The sequence below is a fragment of the Scyliorhinus torazame genome, chromosome 15 (assembly GCF_047496885.1).
Source record: "Scyliorhinus torazame isolate Kashiwa2021f chromosome 15, sScyTor2.1, whole genome shotgun sequence".
In the NCBI taxonomy this organism is placed as follows: domain Eukaryota; kingdom Metazoa; phylum Chordata; class Chondrichthyes; order Carcharhiniformes; family Scyliorhinidae; genus Scyliorhinus; species Scyliorhinus torazame.
The window spans coordinates 178005795-178026960 of record NC_092721.1 but is presented as its reverse complement, the minus strand read 5'-3'; the positions used below and the strand labels follow the sequence as shown (position 1 = coordinate 178026960).

The window sequence follows — 21166 nt, the reverse complement described above, 5'->3', positions numbered from 1 at the left end:
CTCGTTGGCCTATCTACATACTGCGTCAGGAAACCCTCCTGCACACATTGGACAAAATCGGACCCATCTAAAGTACTCAAACTATAGCGTTTCCAGTCAATATTTGGAAAGTTAAAGTCCCCCATAACAACTACCCTGTTACTTTTGCTCCTGTCCAGAATCATCTTTGCAATCCTTTCCTCTACATCTCTGGAACTTTTCGGAGAACTATAGAAAACCCCTAACAGGGTGACCTCACCTTTCCTGTTTCTAACTTCAGCCCATACTACCTCAGTAGACGAATCCTCATCAAACGTTCTTTCTGCCACCGTAGTACTGTCCTTGACTAACAATGCCACTCCTCCCCCTCTTTTACCACCTTCCCTGAGCTTACTGAAATATCTAAACCCCGGCACCTGCAACAACCATTCCTGTCCCTGCTCTGTCCATGTTTCCGAGATGGCCACAACATTGAAGTCCCAGGTACCAACCCATGCCGCAAGTTCACCCACCTTATTCCGGATGCTCCTGGCATTTAAGTAGACACACTTTAAAACCACCTTCCTGTCTGCCAGTACACTCCTGCAACTTTGAAACCTTACTCATGACCTCACTACTCTCAACCTCCTGTATACTGGAGCTACAATTTAAGTTCCCAATCCCCTGAACTAGTTTAAATCCTCCCGAAGAGCATTAGCAAATATCCCCCCCAGGATATTGGTACCCCTCTGGTCCAGGTGTAGACCATCCCGTTTATAGAGGTCCCACCTACCCTAGAATGAGCCCCAATTATCCAGGAATCTGAAACCCTCCCTCCTGCACCATCCATGTAGCCACGTGTTCAACTGCACTCTCCCCCTAGTCCTTGTCTCGTTAACACGTGGAACAGGTAACAACCCAGAGATAATAACTCTGTTTGTCCTAGATCTAAGTTTCCACACTAGCTCCCTGAATTCCTGCCTTACATCCCTATCCCTTTTCCTACCTATGTCGTTGGTACCCATGTGGACCACGACTTGGGGCTGTTCCCCCTCAAGGATCCCGAAAACAGGATACTCATCCTGCAAGATCACCATATTTGTGGTCAAAGAAAGTAAACCTTAAATTTTGCTACTTGGAATGTGAAGACTCATGGCTGCAGTATACTTCAATTTCAATGCATTAAGATCAAGGCAGAATGGCAGCAAAGATGGATGGAAAAGGAAGCAAAGCCTGGACTCTGAATCTCAGTCTAATGGAACTTCCTGTCCATGTTCCCAAAAATCTGTGTGTTTAGAATAGCCTGTTTAACCACAAGACAACCTATGGCAAAAACACACGACTCCAAGTAGATATTATCCTCAAACTGAAGTACAGTCGATGACATTGCAACAATTAGTTGTTCTGTGAAATATGCTCCAACCACAGAGCAGCACGAGTGGATAATTAATTTCCCAGCAGATAGTTAGAATGGAAATGTATCACCCAAGCCAACATCAATTTTACTCAGAGAGATAAGGAACCTGTAGTATCCAGCTGCACTGAAAGGAAAGGGATACGCTTCAGAGATTTGGTTGAGAAATATTGTCATAGCAGTGTGTAGAGATCTGTGGAATGGCCACAACCAACATTGCTGAGTCAAGCACTGACCCAAAAGTGAATATTATTCCCTGTTCCTGAAAGCCCCACATTGATGCACACAAATAAGAATGGAAAGATTTAGCAATGTAATCTGGCAATATCATCTCAATTTAGGCCAACCTTTATACTGGTGCAGTTCCGTTAAATTCTCCTGGTAATTTATTATGAGAGTTTGGTACTGAGTAACAATTTGTCGTCGAAGATTTTCCCAACAGGGCGATAGCTCACCTAGATCATCTAGCTCACAAATCCTGCAAGGAAGAGCCAAGAACAGTTAGAAGCCAAACAAACCATTTTGTAGGTAACACAATGCGAATTAAGCTTTAGTTTCTTGACATTAAGCACACAGGAATCTTCCAAATTACCCAACAGAATCATATTCCACTTCATTTTTCTAGCTACAACAAATATAATTAGGTCTAATCTTCCCAACTTACTCAATTACTTCAGCCTATTTGGAAAGCAAAATTATCCCAATTAAAATATTAAGCAGTCATCCAAGTATTTCCTGGGTTAAACACATTTTGGAGCATCCTATTGTACTGGCTGACACAGTCAGGGCCTTTTTAGTTCTGGTCCTGTCTGCTTGATGGGAATGACATGGCCAGGATTTTAAGATGGCTATAGTGCAGTGATCACACAGCATTCCCACCTCTTTACCATTTTAATTCATTGCTGAACAGGGACACAAGGGCCACCTACTTCAGCTGGGTAAGAGCCTCCCGTTCATTCAAAAATTGCAGGACAATCTCACTGGCACTGCAACAATATAAATGGAAAAGTTACAAGTGCCCTGCAGTCAAACCTGTCAACATAATCCAGCAGCAGTATCAGATAAGCATTGAATTCTATATTTTCTGCAGACATTAGAGCGCCAGGAGCAGGAATTCATCTGCCTCTTCCTAAAAACACAGAATTTTCTCATGACCAACTGGATGAAAGCATTGGCAGCACAAGGATTCTGTACAAAATGCTGCTTCTAAATATGAACGTGCAGCACAAAACGCTGGCTATAATTTAACATTAAGTGCAACAATTTCAAGTATCTGCAAGGTGATATAAGTAAAAATTCACACTGGTACAGGCATGGGAGTTACACTTCTTACCATTACATTTTCTGAAGCAACTCAATGTAAAGTATTTTGGGACATCCTGAACATTGTGAACAGCCAAAAACTTGGGAGGAAATGATTCCTAAAATAAAAGTTGAGGGCCACAACGGAGCGCCATCTGTTCCTTGGCAATAACATACAATCAGAATGTTCATTGGGTGAATTAAAATCCAAACAGCACTTTTTCCTCAAATGGCTCAGGTCTCTGACGTTCAAATAATCGGAAGATCTAATGGATCTGAATTTGCTACTTGAGTTATGCCTGAAAGCTGAAGTTCCAAAGTAAAACTGTGCCTATTTTTCTGTCGTTAAGAGTTTAGGATCTGGCAGAAAGGTCTATTAAAGAATATATCTAACAGCTTATACCCTGCCTCAATGTTGTTATGGTGCAGCTTGCAATACAGAATTCACATTTTTAAACTATTTTAGCCACTGAAAGCACTATTTTGAACAAGAAAGAGAGGTTCAAAACAATAGGCTGCAAAAACAGAAAGGCTAAGAGCTTTAGATTTGGAATGGATTCAGATTAGTCAACTTTATTTGATCTACAGTATACCGAACCGGCAATAATTATGCTATTTGTTCAGGCTAATTAGAAAGTAAACAGATCTTACCTTGCTGCATCCTCTTCAATAACCAGTTTTACAAACTGTCTGGGGACATGAAGTGATAACATGCTCTCTGCCATCTGCTCCAGTATCCGTAGATGGTTCCCATCTGTTGTTGGGAAACGGTACATCCGACAGATAACCCCTCCAAACACTGCAATAAACAGGTTAAACATTTTGACATTCTGTCATTCAACATTTTTAGTAATGACACCACTTTACACAAACAAAGCTATATATCGGCATGGCCTGACAATCCAATTTCTCTAAAATCTGTTCAATCGCAAGAGTGATTTTGAACTACAATAGCAACAGCAACATATATTTTTATAGCACATTTAATAAAATGTCCCACAGTGCTTCATAGGAACATGCTAAAGCAAACTATGATACAGAGCTACATTAGATGTTGGAGCAGATGGCCAAAAGTTTGGCCCTAGATAAAGTTTTGAGGAGTGTTTTAAAGGAAAAGAGACAGGTAGATAAGCTGAGAACTTTATGTTAGTTAGCGAGCTACGGCCAGCACCACCAATGACAGATCGATTAAAATCGGTAAAGGTCAATGTGTCGGAATTAAATAATGCCATTTGTTCAGGCTAATTAGCTTGCTGCATCGTCTTCAATAACCAGTTTTACAAACTGTCGGGGGATGTGAAGTGATAATATGTTCTCTGCCATCTGCTTCAAATTCAAAATAATCTAATGGGTCCTGGGACTGAAGAGGCTTAGAGATAGGGAGGGGTGTGGCCACAGAGGGGCCTGGAGTCAAGGATGAGGATTTTTAAAGATTCAGGCATTGTTTGATCAGAAGCAACTACAGGTCAGCGAAAACAAGGCTGATGGGCGAATGGGGCTTCTTGTAAGAATACGAGTAGCGTTTAAGATGTGAAGTTTACAGAGCAAAGAATGTGGGAGGCTAATCAGGAGTGTGTTGGAATATGAAGTCTAGGAGGTAACAACGGCATGGGTGGAGGTTTTGGCCACAGATGGGTGGAGGCAGGCAAAGTCATCAACATTGCGGAGATGTAAATAGGCGGGCTTTGTGATGGCTTGGATATGTTGTCAGGAGCTCAGTTTGGGGTCAAACGCCACCAGGATGGCCTGGATATGTTGTCAGGAGCTCAGTTTGGGGTCAAACACCACCAGGATGGCCTTCTGGTTGTGCAATTTAGGGGAACTGCACGTAATATTCCTCCTAATGATCCTTTATAAAAGTTCTTTCTTATTGCGTTGGTATATTGTTGTTTACTGCTGCGAAAATCAGTTTAAACACTCAAGGAACAAGTTTTTAAAATATGCGCTCAAGAATTTAAAACATACATGTTATGGTGCTTGTGACCGTAGTGTGGTGGTGAAGAACACAGTTTATTCCGTCCCATTCTATGTTGTATCCGAGGGCTTGGATTCATTATTAGGTGATCAGACCTGTGAAGAATTAGGTCTAGTGCAGTTGGTATGTAGCATCCACAAAGGACTGGATCAACACTCCAATGATTCTGAGAACATTATCGGCAAAATGTTCCCCATCGTTCACCTACAAAATACAGCTCAAAAGAGGATGCAAAACCTGTGATACAGGCACCAAGAAGAGTGCTTGAACCTCTTTGGGATTGTCTCATAAAGGAGCTAGACAGAATGACAAAATTAAAGGAAATCAGAAAGATAGAAGAACCTACCGACCGGTTTGTGTAAAGAAAAAGAATAGCGATAATCGCATAAGCATGGATCCTAAAGATCTTAATGAGACTATCAAAAGAGAACATTACCAAGTACCAAAGCATGAGGAAATCACATCGGAGATGGCTGGTGCACAATTCTTTATAAAAATTGATGCATCTCAGGGTTTAAGGCAACTAAAGCTAGAAGAACGAAGTACAAAACACTGTACCTTTAATACGCCATTTGGACGGTACTGCTTTTAGAATGCCGTTTGGCATAATTGTGGCATCAGAAAGTTTTCACCGTGCCATGGAGCACATAATCGAAGGCATCAAAAGTGTACGTGTGTGCGTGGATGATATCATCGTTTGAGACTCAATCATAGAAGAGCACAATACAAGGTTGCTTAAAGTTCTAACGAGTGTCAGGAGAAATGGGCTGAAGCTCAACAAGCAGAAAAATGCCAATCTGGAGTAACTGAGGTCACATTCCTAGGTGACAAGTTCTCATCGCATGGCATTGAACCTGACAAAGACAAAATCCAAGCAATTCTCCACATGCCAAAACCACATGACAAGAAAGACATCTTAAGAGTGATGGGTACGATCAATTTTAGAGGGAAATTCATTCCAAACCCGTCAGCAAAAACAACACATCTACGTGATCTCCTGCACAAGACAATGGATTTCACTTGCACTGAGCAACATGAACAAGAGTGGAAGAAGCTCAAGACTTCAGTAACAACCACCCAGTTTCCACATTTTTTGACCCATCTAAGCAGATTAAAGTGTCAACAGACGAGTCCAAAGATGGTCTGGAAGCAGTTCTTCGGCAACTCGCGCATGATGATTCGAAACCAGTCACGTAAACATCGTGATGCACGACGACAACAGAGCAGGGGTATGCTCAAATCAAAAAAGAATGCCTGGGTTTAGTTGCAGGCTTGGAGAAATTCAATGACTACGTCTATGGGCTTTCAACTGGTCTGTTGAGACAGATAATCGTCCTTTGGTTATCATCAAAAAAAACTCAACCAGATGTCTCTGTGCATTCAGAGGTCAATGATGTAATTACAATACCATGACGCAAATATTTGTTCTTAGCAGACATATTATCGAGAGCGCCGAAAAAAGTATTTGTAGTGAAATTGCTGAAGATATAGATCTGCATGTCAATCTTATTTCCACACTACTACCGGTGTCAGATACAAAAGAAGAGACCAAGAAGGATCAAACTCTTCAAAAGGTGATGAGGTACATCAACTCATACTGGTCCAGAGGTCAATGTATGGAGTTGTACAATATTAGATAAGAACTCAGTATCATTAACGGAGTGGCACGTCGTCTGAACACTATAGTCATACCTCAATCTCTTCGCAAGGATGCACTAAATATACCACATCCACTGAACCCCCTCGTCAACTCTACTAGTTAAATCAGCGAAGAATTCCAGTAGATTTGTGAAGTATGATTTCCCCTATATAAATCCATGCTGATTCTGTCCGATCCTGCCACTATTTTCTAAGTGGTCTTCTGTAAAATCTTTGATAATGGATTCTAGAATTTTCCTCACTATAATTCCCCATTTTCTCGCCACCTCCCTTTTTAAATAGCGGAGTTACATTAGCTACCCTTACGCTTCCCCATATTATATTCCATATGCCACGTTGTTGTCCAATCAGTTGCAGCCTTTCTGTGTCCTCAGATTTGTGCTGGGTGAAGAAAGTCACCAGTTTTCCCTGGTGGGAACGGCCATTACCACGAGGCAGCCATCTATTGGATAGGTTGAAAATTGATGAGTAGTGCATGGCCCTTGATCAAAACTTTTTGCAGCTGGGATAAGAGAGAACTAAACAATGTGCGAGTCCACAGAGTGCACCAGCAAAAATTTTAACTGACAATACAAAGTCTACAAATTTCGATATTTTTACATTATTTACCTGATCTTAATAGCGCATCTTTCTTCAGTGAAGAGTGTTTGGAACGAATACTCAAAGATTCTGTTAAACATTCATCAACCGGCAAAACAGTCTGCAAGGTTACACAGGGAAAGAAAAATATTACCCAAGTTCTTCACATTTGGAGCACACCCACCCACCCTTTACACACACACACTACATGCTCAGGTTTGCCATAGATATCAGGGGTTCATCAGCCTCTCCTGTAAGTGGTCTGAATATCTTGCTCTTAAGGGAGTTTATTTTCACTCCCCTATCTCTGTTCAAACAACAGCATTGTGAATGGAAATAATAGCATCCATTGTAACCTAGCCTGAAATTTGTGCTCTTTGTATGTGCTCCCTCAGTCTTCCTGAAGGCAGACCTAATAAACATTTGAGTAAGTTCAGGCTCTAATCAATTGGGTGGCGGTGTGGGCTTGAGTAGGGTGCTCTTTCCAAGAGCCGGTGCAGACTCGATGGGCCGAATGGCCTCCTTCTGCACTGTAAATTCTATGATTCTATGAAATCACTAATTAGCTTTGTGACAATATATGAAGATACACATTAGATTCACTTGTTTATTTCACAGAATTTACAGAGCAGAAGGAGGCCATTCGGCCCATCGAGTCTGCACCGGCTCTTTGAAAGAGCACCCTACCCAAACCCACACCGCCATCCTATCCGCATAACCCAGTAACCCCATCCAACACTAAGGGCAATTTTGGACACTAAGGGCAATTTAGCATGGCCAATCCACCTAACCTGCACATCTTTGCACTGTGGGAGGAAACCCACGCACACACGGGGAGAACGTGCAGACTCCGCACAGACAGTGAGCAGACAGTGACCCAAGCTGGGAATCGAACCTGGGACCCTGGAGCTGTGAAGCAATTGTGCTAACCACTATGCTACCGTGCTGCCCACGGCAGCATAGTGGGCAATGTTAAAACCAATATTGCTTCTATTTGCATAATATGAATGCACTAGGTCCTCTCACATGAATGATTTTTCTTACATACAAGTGCAGATAATCTGCCTTCAGACAGAGCACAAGACAATTAATGTTGTTGCTTTTTTCATACTAAAATTCATGCCACTGAGTCAAGCAATGGAGTGCTGACTATACAGACAGCTTTCCTGATGACAGACTCATTCTTTTCTGGCAATGTAATAATCGGAATTAAGCAAATCCGTTGCACAATTTTCAAATTATAAACTACCCATTTGAAATATTTACCCTCCCATTAGTTGTGTCAGGCGATCTGCTAACAGGAATCTTGCCTTCAACTTTGTCTTCCATCTGCCACGCTATGACAGTGATATTGCCCACACGTTCATTTTCAGCAGACCTGTGGTAATATATATTGAAAGCAATCAAACAAAGTAGTGGGGGCAAAAGGAAGCAATGGGAAAGCCTTACTAATTGATTTTTGACTTGTCTAAATTTTCATTAAAACCTGACAGCTTATGCATGATTGAACTGGAAATGTTTTCACTGGCAACAGGGTTTGCAACCAGAGAATACACATTAAAGTTAATTAGCAGAAGAACCAGAGGAAATAAACATTTACACAAAGTGATGATCTGGAATGAACTGCTCGGTGGCGAAGACAGACTCAATAAATAATATCCGATCCCCTATGAAAGTTAAGTGGAAATAACAGGGGCGTGGCACTAATTGGATAGCTCCTTAAAAGTTGGCAGTGGCACAATGAGCCAAATGGCAGACTCCTCTGCTGTACGATTCCATAAATCTGCACAACTATTTCATTGCAATCCATGTGGAAGGAACATTATGAACGATAATAATAATGGAAAATGCTGGAAATAATCAGTAGGTCTGCAGTATCTGTGGTAAATGTTTCAAGCCGATGCCTTATAACCAGAACTGGTAAAAGTTAAGAGATTCAACAGGTTTAAAGCAAACACAGGGGTGAGAGAATGAAAAGGGCTGTGATAAGATGGAAGGCAGGAGTAATTAAATGGCAAAAGGAATGATAGTGCAATGTACTGAAATGGGACAAGAAACAAAAGATGAATCTCGAGGAAGCTTCTTTATTTGCCTCATTACATCTTATTTTCCTTGCACCATCACCCTTTTATCATTTAACCTCTTTAGCCTTCTACCCTCATCAGACCTTCCTTTTTGTTCTGGCCCCATTATGCGTAAAACCCATTAAATGTAACTTTTCCAGTCTATTACCTGAAACAATAACTATTTCTCACTCCAGATACTATCAGAGCAGCTGTGTATTTACAGCACTTGTGTTTTTATTTCAGATTTCTAGTATCCATGATGTTTTTTTTAATTACTGACCGTAATGTTAGGTGCAATCTCTGATTCTTCTCTTTCAGCAAATCCTTCACTGTATACATTGCAGAACCCAATAGATACATCTGAAAAATAAAAAAAACTGGGCTAATAAAAAATGCACCTTTCCTCAACTATCACCACTAGGACTGAGTATTTGGGCTCGGAACTTTGAAACCATCAGAATGCCTTGCTGTTTGAAAGCAGGGGAAGGGTTGGTGGCACAAGAAAGGGAAACATTCTGGTGGATCAAATGTCAGTTTCAATTGAATGGGTTGTGAAGCATGACATGCATGGTTTGACCAATAATTCAGCAGACCCCCTTAGCAGATGGGAAACTCAAAAGGAAATTATTTATTTTTGTGAAGCAGGAATACCATTTCCACCGAGTCAGCTGTGGCTGCTTCCAATCTAGCTCTCTTCCACCAGACACATGAACCCCCACCACGGACGCACCTTCTTCAGGTTAAAGATCAACTGGGTTACCCAATAGGGGGCAGCGCAGTGGTTAGCACTGCTACATCATGGCACCGTGACTCAGATACGATCTGGACGAAAGTCATTGACCATGTGGAGTTTGCACATTCTCCCTATGTCTCACTCCCACAACCCAAAGATGTGCAGGGTAGGTGGATTGGTCACACTAAATTACCCCTTAATTGGAAAAACATTTTAAACACAGGGCTCCCCAATATTAAGTCAAGTGCCCCAGGTGCTCCATCTGTGGTTGCAGTCGAGTTCAATGCCAATGAAGTGCGGCACTCCGAGCAGACCAGGTCTTTGACCAGGACCAATGGCTGTCAGATTGATGCCTCGCACCTTCAAATCTCCACCCACAAATCGTCTGAAGTGGCGGCCTAGGTGTGCAAGGGTTGGTCAGAAGGCAGGAATTTACCAATAGGTACTGGAGGAGACACAGAGCTTGCATAGGTAGTTTTTTTAATTTACAAGAATCCTTCTAAATAATAGGTGAAATACAATTGAAAAATCACTGCAAAGTTAGAAGTGAGCTGTGAAAAACAATGGATACAATTTACATGAATGCAAACCCAAAGTCACAACATTTTTTTTTTAAATATTTTTACTCTCCTCCTTTTTCACATTTTCTCCCACATTTACACCCATCAACAATAAACAATAATCAGCAAGATATGTCAATCCCCATAATAACAACGATCCCATCCACCCACCAACCCCCAAACATCAGCCCGCATGTTTACATAAACAAATGACAAAAAGGAATCAGGGATTACCCATAGTCACCCTTAAACTACACAGCCCCCCCCCCCACCCCACCCCCCCCCCCCCCAACTAATGTTCGATGTTATCCAGTTCTTGAAAGTGCATAATAAATAGTGCCCATGACTTGTAGAACCCCTCCGAGCTTCCCCTCAGTTAGAACTTAACCTTCTCAAGGGTCAAGTATTCCAACAGGTCCCCCCGCCACGCCAGGACACTGGGTGGAGAGGCTGCTCTCCATCCCAGCAGGATCCGCCTTCGGGCGATCAACGAGGCGAAGGCTATGATATCTGCCTCCGCACCCGTTTCCAACCCTGGCTGGTCCAACACCCCGAATATGGCCTCCTGGGGACCCAGGTCCAGTTTCACACGCACCATCTTGGAAACTACCCTAAACACCTCCTTCCAGTACTCCCCTAGCTTTGGACAGGACCAAAACATATGAACATGATTCACGCCCCCCCCCCCCCCCCCCCCCCCCCCCGCCGCAACGCTCACGCACATCCTCTACTCCTTCAAAAAATCGGCTCATCCTTGCCCTCGTGAGGTGCGCTCTATATACCACCTTCAGCTGTAACAGCCCCAACCTCGCACATGAGGTGGAGGTATTCACTCTCAGAGCACCTCACACCAGACCCCCTCCTCTATAACCACCCAGAGTCACAAAATTGTATCTCAGTTTTCAAAAAACAATTTCAGTCAGAGTGACCTCCTGACTGGTGCAGAATTACAACCCATTACAGATACAAGTCTGGGAAAGGGAGGGAGTGGAGATACATAGATGGATTCGGAGGTGAGTTTGGTCACATTAATAATTCAGCTGCGCTAGATATAAAATGATACTTTCAGAGAAATAACTATTCAGATGTAAGGTCATTTACAAGGGAAAGGACTTTTCTGTCATGGTTATCTTGATAAACTTTAAGAGGCAATTGTAGATTGTAATTTACCAAAGAATGATCTCATTGTAGATAAAGAGACCAGAATGTAACTGAAACTCAATATGCAGAGGGTGGGAGCAGTCCTGGTCGTGAGTTTATAGGGATCATCTGCGCCACGTAGAAAGAACTTGATGAAAATCATTTTACTTCTCTGGTGAAAGTAACAATCTAGAATTTGCTCCGACAGATTAACCGTGCCTATTAGACTTGCACTTGCCCATTCAGTAGGTGGTATGTTTTACTGGAAGTACGTGAAACTGAACCAAGAGGAAGCAAGCATCTGGGACCTGAGAGAACAGAACATGCAACCGTGTATCTTTTTTAAATCAATCAGATCAAAGGGTTGCAAAATTAATACAGAGGGGATAGTATGAAATTAGAGTGGGTGAATTCAAGGCCAAATCAGGAACCGAAAGAGAAAGAGGGGGAAAAAAGAGACAGAAAGGAAAAGTAAAAATATATTTAAAATTTCCAACAAATGAATGAGACTCCACAGTTCCAATCGTTAATTTTCACTGTCAGAGAGGTTCATTGGCAGTATTTAAAATGAATTTGACAGCTAATCCAGACTCAATTAAACATGCGTGGACCTTAAGTAGCTCAAAAGCTCCATGTAATTTCAGACCAGCACTAATTATCGGTGGTGAGATTAGCTCGTATCTACAGCACACGTACTGCAACTTCATGCCTGTTAATTATCCAGTTCACCATTGAAATGCAGAGATGAAATTTTCATGAAGGTAATGATGCACCTCAAAAGAAACCTTTTGATTTCTGAACTGACCTACGATCTGCCCCCACTTGAAGGTTCTGTAACAACGAGTGCTATTAGCCTCGCATTTTGACAGCAAATTATAGGCATAGCTCAATATCTCTAATGCAGTTGCACCATGAGGTGCTGGGCCATCGCATGTTCATCTATATTGAGTCCGATTTCATTAGTATCATAGATCAGTAGGTCCTTCTGAGGAAACAGAAGCTAATGGGAGTCACCCTTTACTATTCTTACTATTCTTCCAACTCATTAATTTTTTTCAGCAGCAGTACAGAGGCCATGGATGTTCTCAGCTTTGTGCGGTGTGCACAAGGCGAATCAAGGTGAACTCCTTTATCCTCTCGCTGTCTGTCCGTAAGCAGAAGGGTTTTTAAATTTTTGTAAAAATAGTTTGTGGTGTGTTTCCCCAAACCCTCAGTTTGTGAAGTGCAAAATGTTTAAGTTACTCGCAGCAAACACTATGATTAAATCAAAAGGTTAGTTTATTCACATGCAAACATTTTTGAAGTGGGGGGAATGATTGAAACTTCACACACAGTATGGAGAGAGTAAAGGATAGAGTTTTACAACTATAAATAACTTAACAGTAAAAACCCTTTTTCAACGCACTGGACAAATTAATCATGGCGTTTGTATGGGGGGAAAGAATGCTAGGATCACAAAGAAGGTCCGACAGAAAACAAAATCCAGCAGAGGGCTAGCCCTCCCAAACCTACAATTCTACAACTGGGCAGCGACGGCGGAAAGAGTGATGGGATGGATAAAGGAGCCAGAGGCCGAGTGGGTGCGTGCGGAGGAGGCCTCCTGCAAGGGGACCTCCCTCCGGGCCCTCGCCACGGCGGCACTCCCATCCTCGCCCAAGAAACACTCTAGCAGCCCAGTGGCGATAGCCACCCTCCAGACGTGGAACCAACTATGGCAGCAATTCGGACTGACCGAAATGTCCGACAAAGCCCCCATCTACAGTAACCACAGATTCACACCAGCACTCACCAACGTCACCTGCAAAAGGTGGAGACAGGACGGGGGACATTGACAGTCAGGGACAGTCAGACTGACGGTAGGGTCACAACACTGGTCGAACTGACGCAAAGATTCCAACTAGCTAAAGGCAACAAACTCAGATACCTGCAACTTAAAAACTTCCCACGGAAGGAGACAAGGACATACACGCGACCATCACGACAGACACTATTAGATGAGCTACTGGACGCAGACATTCTAGGCAAAGGGAACTGTAGTGACATGTACGAACAACTGCTAGAGAGGGCCGTCACCGAACTGGACACGACAAGGAGGAAATGGGAGGAAGACTTAGGGGTTTGAAATGGGGTGGGGACTGGAGCGAAACGCTGCACAGGGTCAACTCTACCGCCACATGCACGAAGCTCAACCTAACGCAGCTAAAAGTGGTACATAGAGCCCACTTGACCAGAAGCCGAACGAGCAGGTTCTTCCCAGAGGTGGAGGATAGATGCGAACAGTGGCAAGGAGGCCCGTCCAACCACGCCCACATGTTCTGGTCTTGTCTCAGACTTACTGGGTACTTGAAAGCCTTCTTCGAGGCAATGTCCAAAGTGGTGCGGTCTTCGGGGTATCAGACCAGCCATACCTCTTCATGGGAGGAGGGCGGACGCCCTTGCCTTTGTCTCCCTGATCACCCGCCATAGAATTCTGCTTGGTTGGCGATCAGCAGCACCACAAATGGGGAACAGCAGTGAAAAAGGGGGGTAAAGGGAGAGGAGCTGGAGTGGAGGGGGGAGAGGGAGGATTGTAGGCTGAGCCAGCCAGGCGGCAACAGACTGTAAATAGAGAAACCTAAGGAGGAACTTTTGTGACTGTACAATAAATGAAAACGAACAGCAATGTATATAATTTTGAAAATGCCAATAAAAAGATTTTAAAAAAAAAACTAAACAGTAAACGAGTCACATAAATGGATATCGGTTCACGTGTTTGCCAGAGTCCAGAAAGTTCCTCCGGGTGCTCCGGTTTCCTCCCACAAGTCCCAAAAGACGCGCAGTTAGGTGAATTAAACATTCTGAATTCTCCCTCTGTGTACCCGAACAGGCGCCGGACTGTGGCGACTAGGGGATTTTCACTGTAAACTTCATTGCAGTGGGATTTTCACTGTAAACTTCATTGCAGTGTTAATGTGAGCCTACTTATGACAATAGCAAATATTATTATTTATTGTCCATCCTTAATTGTCCACTTTCTCGAGAGCAATTAAGAATGGGCAACAATGCTGGTCTTGCCAGCGATGCTCAGATCCAAAAGCAAGTAAAAAGCTATACCATCTGTTAATCACTGGCTAATTTTGAGTAATGTGGTAATTATTCTTTTCACAATATAGTGTTACTACTGAACAATGTTCTAGAGAATACTTCACCTGATTCAACACCCAAATTGCAATAAGTCATCATTTGAATACAATATAACGGAGGTAGATCAGTGAATCAAAATTGCAAATGTGTTCTTATTCGCTTCATCCAATTTTAGAAACATTTATATTAACAGGTCTATACGTACAGAGACAAATTTTGTAGCACTTACAGTTCCCTGAGATCTGTCTTTGACATCATACACTAAAAGTTTAATCTGCGTCATTTGATTAATGAGAGAATCCTGGAAAAATGCAACACTACTTAGAAATATGGGATTGTTCGTACCCTGCAAGGAAAGATGAAAACAATTAATACATTCTTCTTGTCTTAACAACCCAAGTAGTAGTGAAGCACAGTGAGGTACATTCAACTTATTAAGCTCCTTTTAAGTGATTTTGTCCCTGAGCCCAATGTAGCTCATCCTTATCAGCCTTATCTAAGAGCTTTTAACTAAACATTCATCTGTTAAATAAACATATTTTAAAAACGATAAATGTAATCGTTTTAAGCTTACTTTTCACCAACTAAAAGCTTTCTCTTGACAGTTCATAAGGTGTTGGCCTCAACGCAGGACCTGGAACTCAACGCTGGTTTTGGGAGTAGATTTAATTTGTGGTTAGACCAGAGACTTTTTGGGGGGGGGGGGGGGGGGGGGGGGGGTAAGAATTCTCATTCTTTTCCCCAGTGCAGAAGGTATATTCTACGATAGACTTTTTTGTGGTGGGAAGGCCCATTCTTCCTGGGGTGAGGAAAGCAGAGTACACGGCTATAGTCATTTCAGACCATTCTCCTCATTTGGTGGACATGATATTGGAGGTAGGCCCAGTTGAGCGCCCGGCGTGGAGGCTGGATGCGGGGTTATTGACGGACATGGGGTTCTGTGGGTGTATATCGAAAGCTATAGGTAAGTATGTAGGATTTAATGGGAATGGGTCGGTCTCACCCTCCATTTTGTGGGAGGCCTTGAAGGTCATTAGAGGGGAGATTATATTGCACAAAGCGTATGCAGATAGGGAGTCTAGAAGCTAGTGGATGATATTATAGAGGTTGACTGTAGGTACTCGAAAGATCCATCCCAAGCTCCAGGTTCAGTTTAATCTGTTGTCTCTTGGAAAGGCAGTGCGTTAGTTCAGAGCCGCTGAGTGGGGGCGGCAGGCATCAATTTCTCTTCTGCTAAAAACGATCCCGTGGAGTGTGGGCCATACTGACCTATCTCATTGCTCAATGCAGACGCTAAGCTATTGTCTAAGGTGCTGCCGTTGAGGTTGGAACCCTGTCTTCCTGGGGTGATAGGTGAAGATCAAATAGGATTGTTAAGGGTCGGCATCTTTCTTCTAATATGCAGCGGATTGTTAAACATAGTTCTTACCCCCTCTGCCAGGCCTGGTCCAGAGGCGATTGTATCCTTAGATGCTAAATAGGCATTTGACAGAGTAGAATGCAGATACACCGTTATGGTTTTGGAGAGGTTCGGGTTGGAGCCAGGTTTTGTGTTGTGTGTGTGTGTTTGTTATCTGAGGCTCCCTCGGCTAGTGTTCGCACCAACACCATGAGCTCGGGGTGCTTTCAGTTAAACAGGGGAATGAGACAGGGGTGCCCGATGTCCCGCCTTCTGTTTGCATTGTCGATTGTGCCACTGGTCATTGCTTGGAGGGCCTCAGGTTAAGTGGAATGGGACAATTAGGGGAGGGGGTGGAGCATAGGATATCCATGTATGCTAACGACCTTTTGCTTTACGTGACTGACCTGGTCCCCACTATGGGTGATATAATGGAGCTACGGAAGAGCTTTGGATCTTTTTCACAATATAAATTCAATCTGGAAAAGTGAGAGTATTTTCCGGTTAACCCCGGGGGTGGGAAGCCAACCTGGGGTGTTTCCTCCTCACTTAGGCGATCTAGTTTCAGGTATTTGGTGTCCGGGTGGCTTGGGATCGGTACCGCTTCGTAAGCTGAACTAGTCTTGTGCGTAGGGTCAAGACCGATCTGCAAAGGTGGACTGACCTTCCCTGTCCTTGGCAGGCAGAGTCCAGTAGACTAAGGTGACTTCCACGGTTTGGGTTCCTTTTCTAATGTCTTCCTGGTTTCCTCTCTAACTACTTCTTTGGAAAGGTTGATAAGATATCATCCTTTATTTGGGCGGGCAAGACACCGAGGATTCGTAGGGTAGTCCTTCAAAGAGATAAACAGTCAGGGGGAATAGCGTTGCCCAATTTGTTATTTTATTATTGGGCAGCTAAAGCTGAGAAGGTGTCAGATTGGCGTTATGACCCAGGGTCCACTTGGGTATAGATAGAGGGGAGGTCGTGCAGGAGTTCTGGTTTGGGGGCACCAGTGACAGCTTCGCTCCCCTTCTTGCCGACAAAATACTCTTCGGGTCCAATGAGTTGTTTCCTCTCTAAAGATATGGAGGCAATTCAGACATTTTAAACTTGGGTCAGTGTCGAAGCTGGCCCCCATCTGTGCGAGCCGGCGAGGTGGAATTCAGGGAGCTAGGGTGGAAGCTGAGAGCCAGGACAGACCGTGTTGTCATCTCTGGTTTGCTGCCAGTGCCACATGCTAGCGAGGTGAGGAACAGGGATGGTGGCTACAGGGATGGTGTAGAGGGAGGGTTTCTGTTACTTGGATAATTGGAGCACATTCTGGGGAAGGTGGGACCTGTACAAACAGGACCTGTTACACCTGAACCAGAGGGGCACCAATATCCTGGGAGGGAAATTTGCTACAGCTCTTCAGGGGGGGGCGGGGGGGGGGGGTTAAACTAATTTGGCAGGGGGATGGGAAACTGATTTGTAGTCCAGGAGATAGCATTGCTTGAGTTCAGGAAGTGGAGGGTAGTGCAGTACTGAGGAAGGTGCCACGGGCACAAGAGTGGACCTGCAGGCATGAAGATGGTTTGAAGTGTGTCTACTTCAATGTGAGGAGCATCAGGAATAAGGTTGGTGAGCTTGAAGCATGGATTGGTACCTAGGACTACAATGTTGTGGCCATTACGGAGACGTGGATAGAACAGGGGCAGGAATGGTTGTTGGAGGTTCCAGGGTGTAGATGTTTCAGTAAGATTAGGGAAGGTGGTAAAAGAGGTGGAGGAGTAGCAGTTTTTAAAAAAAATTATTATTTTTTATTTATTTAATTTTTAGTTTTTTTTTATAACAAACAATTTTATGGAGGTATTTTTTGCATTATAAAAGAAATGTGCAAACATCAACATAAAACCAATACTTCAATCAAACCATACTGCACATGCCCGCTCTCTTCCTAGACACTACCACCTATTTATCCCTCCTACTCTACTCTAATCCAGGGCTGCCAAACTGGTGCCCCTGCACAAAGCCGCCTCCACTCGCCCCCAGATAGACCATCCACTTCCTTATCATGGCTATGTTAGCCGCCCAGTAGTAGTTGATCAGACTCGGCAATGCCAGTCCCCCCTCACTGCAGCTCCTTTCAAGCATCACCTTCTTCACCCACGGGGATTTTCCACCCAGACAAAGCTCATGATGATTTTGCCAGTCCTTTTGAAGAAGGGACCGTGGGATAAAGATCGGGAGGCACTGGAAGATGAACAGAAATCTAGGGAGGATTGTCATCTTTACAGTCTGCACCCTCCCCGCCAGTGACAGCGGGAGTGCACCCCATCTCCGAAACTCCCTCTTCATTTGTTCCACACCCATGTCAAATTTAACTTATGCAACCTGCCCAGTCTCATGCCACCTGTATCCCCAAGTACCGGAAACTTTCCTCCACCAGCCTAAATGGCAGCTCCTTCAGTTTATTCTCCTGGCCCCTTGCCTGCACACAAACATCTCACTCTTGGCCATATTTAATTTGTACCCTGAAAACCGGTCGAACTTCCTCAATGTTTCCAGTATATTTTCCATCCCAGCCAGTGGGTCTGACACGTACAGGAGCAGGTAGTCCGCATAGAGAGATACCCTATGTTCCACCCCCCCCCCCCCCCACATGTCATTCCCTTCCACCCCATCGCAGCTCTCAACGCCATCGGCTCTATGGCCAGCGCGAACAGCAACGGGGAAAGTGGGCATCCCTGTCTGGTCCCGCGGTGTAGTCTGAAATAATCTGAAATTATCCTGTTCGTCCTAACGCTAGCTTTTGGGGCTTGGTACAATAGTCTGACCCAATTAACCAGTCCCTCCCCGAACCCAAACCGTCCAAGCACCTCCCACAAATAGCCCCACTCCACCCAGTCGAAGGCCTTCTCAGTGTCCATTGCCACCACTACCTCCACCTCCTTGCCCGTCGGGGCATCATGATCACATAAGCAATCTTCTCAAGTTAGCTGCCAGCTGCCTGCCTTTCACAAGCCCTGTCTGATTGTCCCCAATCACCTCCGGTACGCAGTCCTCAATTCTAATCGCCAGGACCTTGGCCAGGAGCTTGACATCCACATTGATCTGGGAGATTGGCCTGTATGACCCACAGGATTCCGGGTCCTTGTCCCGCTTCAGTATCAGCGAAATGGTGGCTTGCGACATCGTCGGTGGCAGGGTCCCCTCTGTCCCTTGCCTCATTAAAAACCATCGTCAGGACCGGCCCCACTATCTCCGAGAACTTCTTGTAAAACTCTACTGGGTATCCATCCGGTCCCAGGGCTTTCTCCGACTGCATGGCCTTTAGGCCCCCCAATGCCTCCTCCGTTCTAATCGGGGCCCCCAGCCCGTCCACTAGTCCCCTGCCTACTTTTGGGAAGGTTAGTCCATCCAGGAATCTTTCATCTCCTCCAGCTCTTCCGGGGTTCTGAAGTGTACAGCTTACTATAGAAGTCCCGAAATACCTTATTCAGTCCTGTCGGGTCCTCCACTCTGCTCCCCTCCCCATCAACCACTCTACTTATTTCCTGGCCGCCTCCCTCTTCCTGAGTTGCTGCGCTAGCAACCTACTGGCTTTCTCCCCCATGCTCATACACCACTCCCCTCACCTTTCTAAGTTGTTCCTACTCGTGGATAGCACCCCCAGTTCCGCCTGCAATCTCCGTCTCTCCCTGAGTAGGTCCTCCCCCAGGGACCCCGCATGCTCCTAGGTCTATCCGGTGAGTTTCCCTAACCAATCTGTCCATTTCTGCTCTGTCCGCCCTGACCCCTGTGAGCCCGAATTGAGATCAGCTCCCCCCTCACTACTGCCTTCAGCGCCTCCCACAGGGTCACTGCTGAAACCTCCCCCGTATCGTTCACCTGCAAGTAATTTTGCATACACTTCTGAAGTCTCTCACATATCCCCTCCTCCGACAACAGTCCTACGTCTAACCTCCATTGCAGGCGTTGGTAATTAGCCCCCCCGACCTGCAGGTTCACCCAGAGCGGGCATGGTCCTGAGATAGTGATTGCCGAGTATTCCGTATTCTTTACCTCCCCTACACAGTCCCTGCTCACGATAAAAAAAAAAATCAATCCTAGGATATACTTGATGAACATGCGAATAAAACGAGTAGCCCCTTCCCGTCGGCTGTCTGGCTCTCCATGGGGTCCCATGAACCTTTTCAGCTCCCTTGTCATTGCTGGGAATCTGCCCGTTCTGGGACATGACAGGTCCAGCCCCGGGTCAAGGACCGTATTAAAGTCCCCCCTCATTATCAACTTACGTGAGTCTAGGTCCGGGATCTTCCCCAGCACTCTTTTGATAAAGTCAACGTTGTCCCAGTTCGGCGCATATATGTTCACCAGCACCACTCTTCTCCCCTCCAGCTTGCCCCTTACCATAAGGAATCTGCCCCGTCGTCTGCGACTACGCCCTCCGCCTCAAATTGAACCCGCTTATTGATCATAATTGCTACCCCCCTGGACCTAGAATCCCAGTCCGAGTGAAGACCTGGTTGATCCAGCCCTTCCTTAGCCTAGTCTGGTCAGACACTTTCAGATGTGTCTCCTGCAACATAATTACATCCGCCTTTAGAACCCGCAAATGAGCGAACACATGTGCCCTCTTAACTGGCCCATTTAGTCCCGACATTCCAGGTGATCAGCCTGGTTGGGGGGCACAAACCCCCCCCCCCGCCGCCGGTCAGCCATAACCTTTCTTGGGACCGCCCCCGACCCATGCGCCGTGCCATTCCTGGCTCGCCTCTTGGCTGCCTCCACCCCCGACCTCCTTTCCATTACCTACTTCAGATCCCCCACACGTCAGCAAATAACTCTCTCCTCCTCCTCCTCCTCCCCCCCCCCCCGACTCGCCAATCTGTTATCCCGGTGACTCATCGCCCCAGCCCCCTTGTCTCACTTCCATTGTTTCCCCGACCTCATCTCCCCACCACACCGTCCCCACTCCGACCCACTGGAGCAGTCTCACTAAGATGGGAAATATCAAACAAGATGTAAACATCAAACAGCAACGCGAGGCTGCTCCAGGTACAATACAGTTCCAGCTGTGTACACAGAAAAGTGTTAACCCCTTTCTGAGCACCAAAAATATATATATATAACACCACAATAACCCAGTACCCGTACATCCCCCATCCGAAACAAACATAACAACCATAGACATAAATGAAATAAAAGCCCCCAACCAACATCTTTAATCACCATTGCTGACTGGCCACCCTTTTGTTACAATACAGGCTCCAGCGCACTCAGAGCCCAACAAA

The 21166-nt window shown here is 44.9% G+C and overlaps 1 protein-coding gene across 9 annotated transcripts in view; it reads right to left on the bottom strand.

Moving 5' to 3' along the window:
- The window catches only part of LOC140392026 (inositol polyphosphate-4-phosphatase type I A), a 249394-nt gene that overhangs the window by 87999 nt on the left and 140229 nt on the right, over positions 1 to 21166 (bottom strand). For all 9 annotated transcript variants that reach the window (XM_072477194.1, XM_072477195.1, XM_072477198.1 and 6 more), the window contains exons 6-11: positions 14739 to 14855; positions 9234 to 9313; positions 8154 to 8265; positions 6918 to 7008; positions 3326 to 3473; positions 1720 to 1850 (exon numbers count right to left, since the gene is read on the bottom strand). In XM_072477194.1, the coding sequence (XP_072333295.1) occupies positions 1720 to 1850; positions 3326 to 3473; positions 6918 to 7008; positions 8154 to 8265; positions 9234 to 9313; positions 14739 to 14855 (679 nt within the window). The remainder of the gene's footprint in view (positions 1 to 1719; positions 1851 to 3325; positions 3474 to 6917; positions 7009 to 8153; positions 8266 to 9233; positions 9314 to 14738; positions 14856 to 21166) is intronic.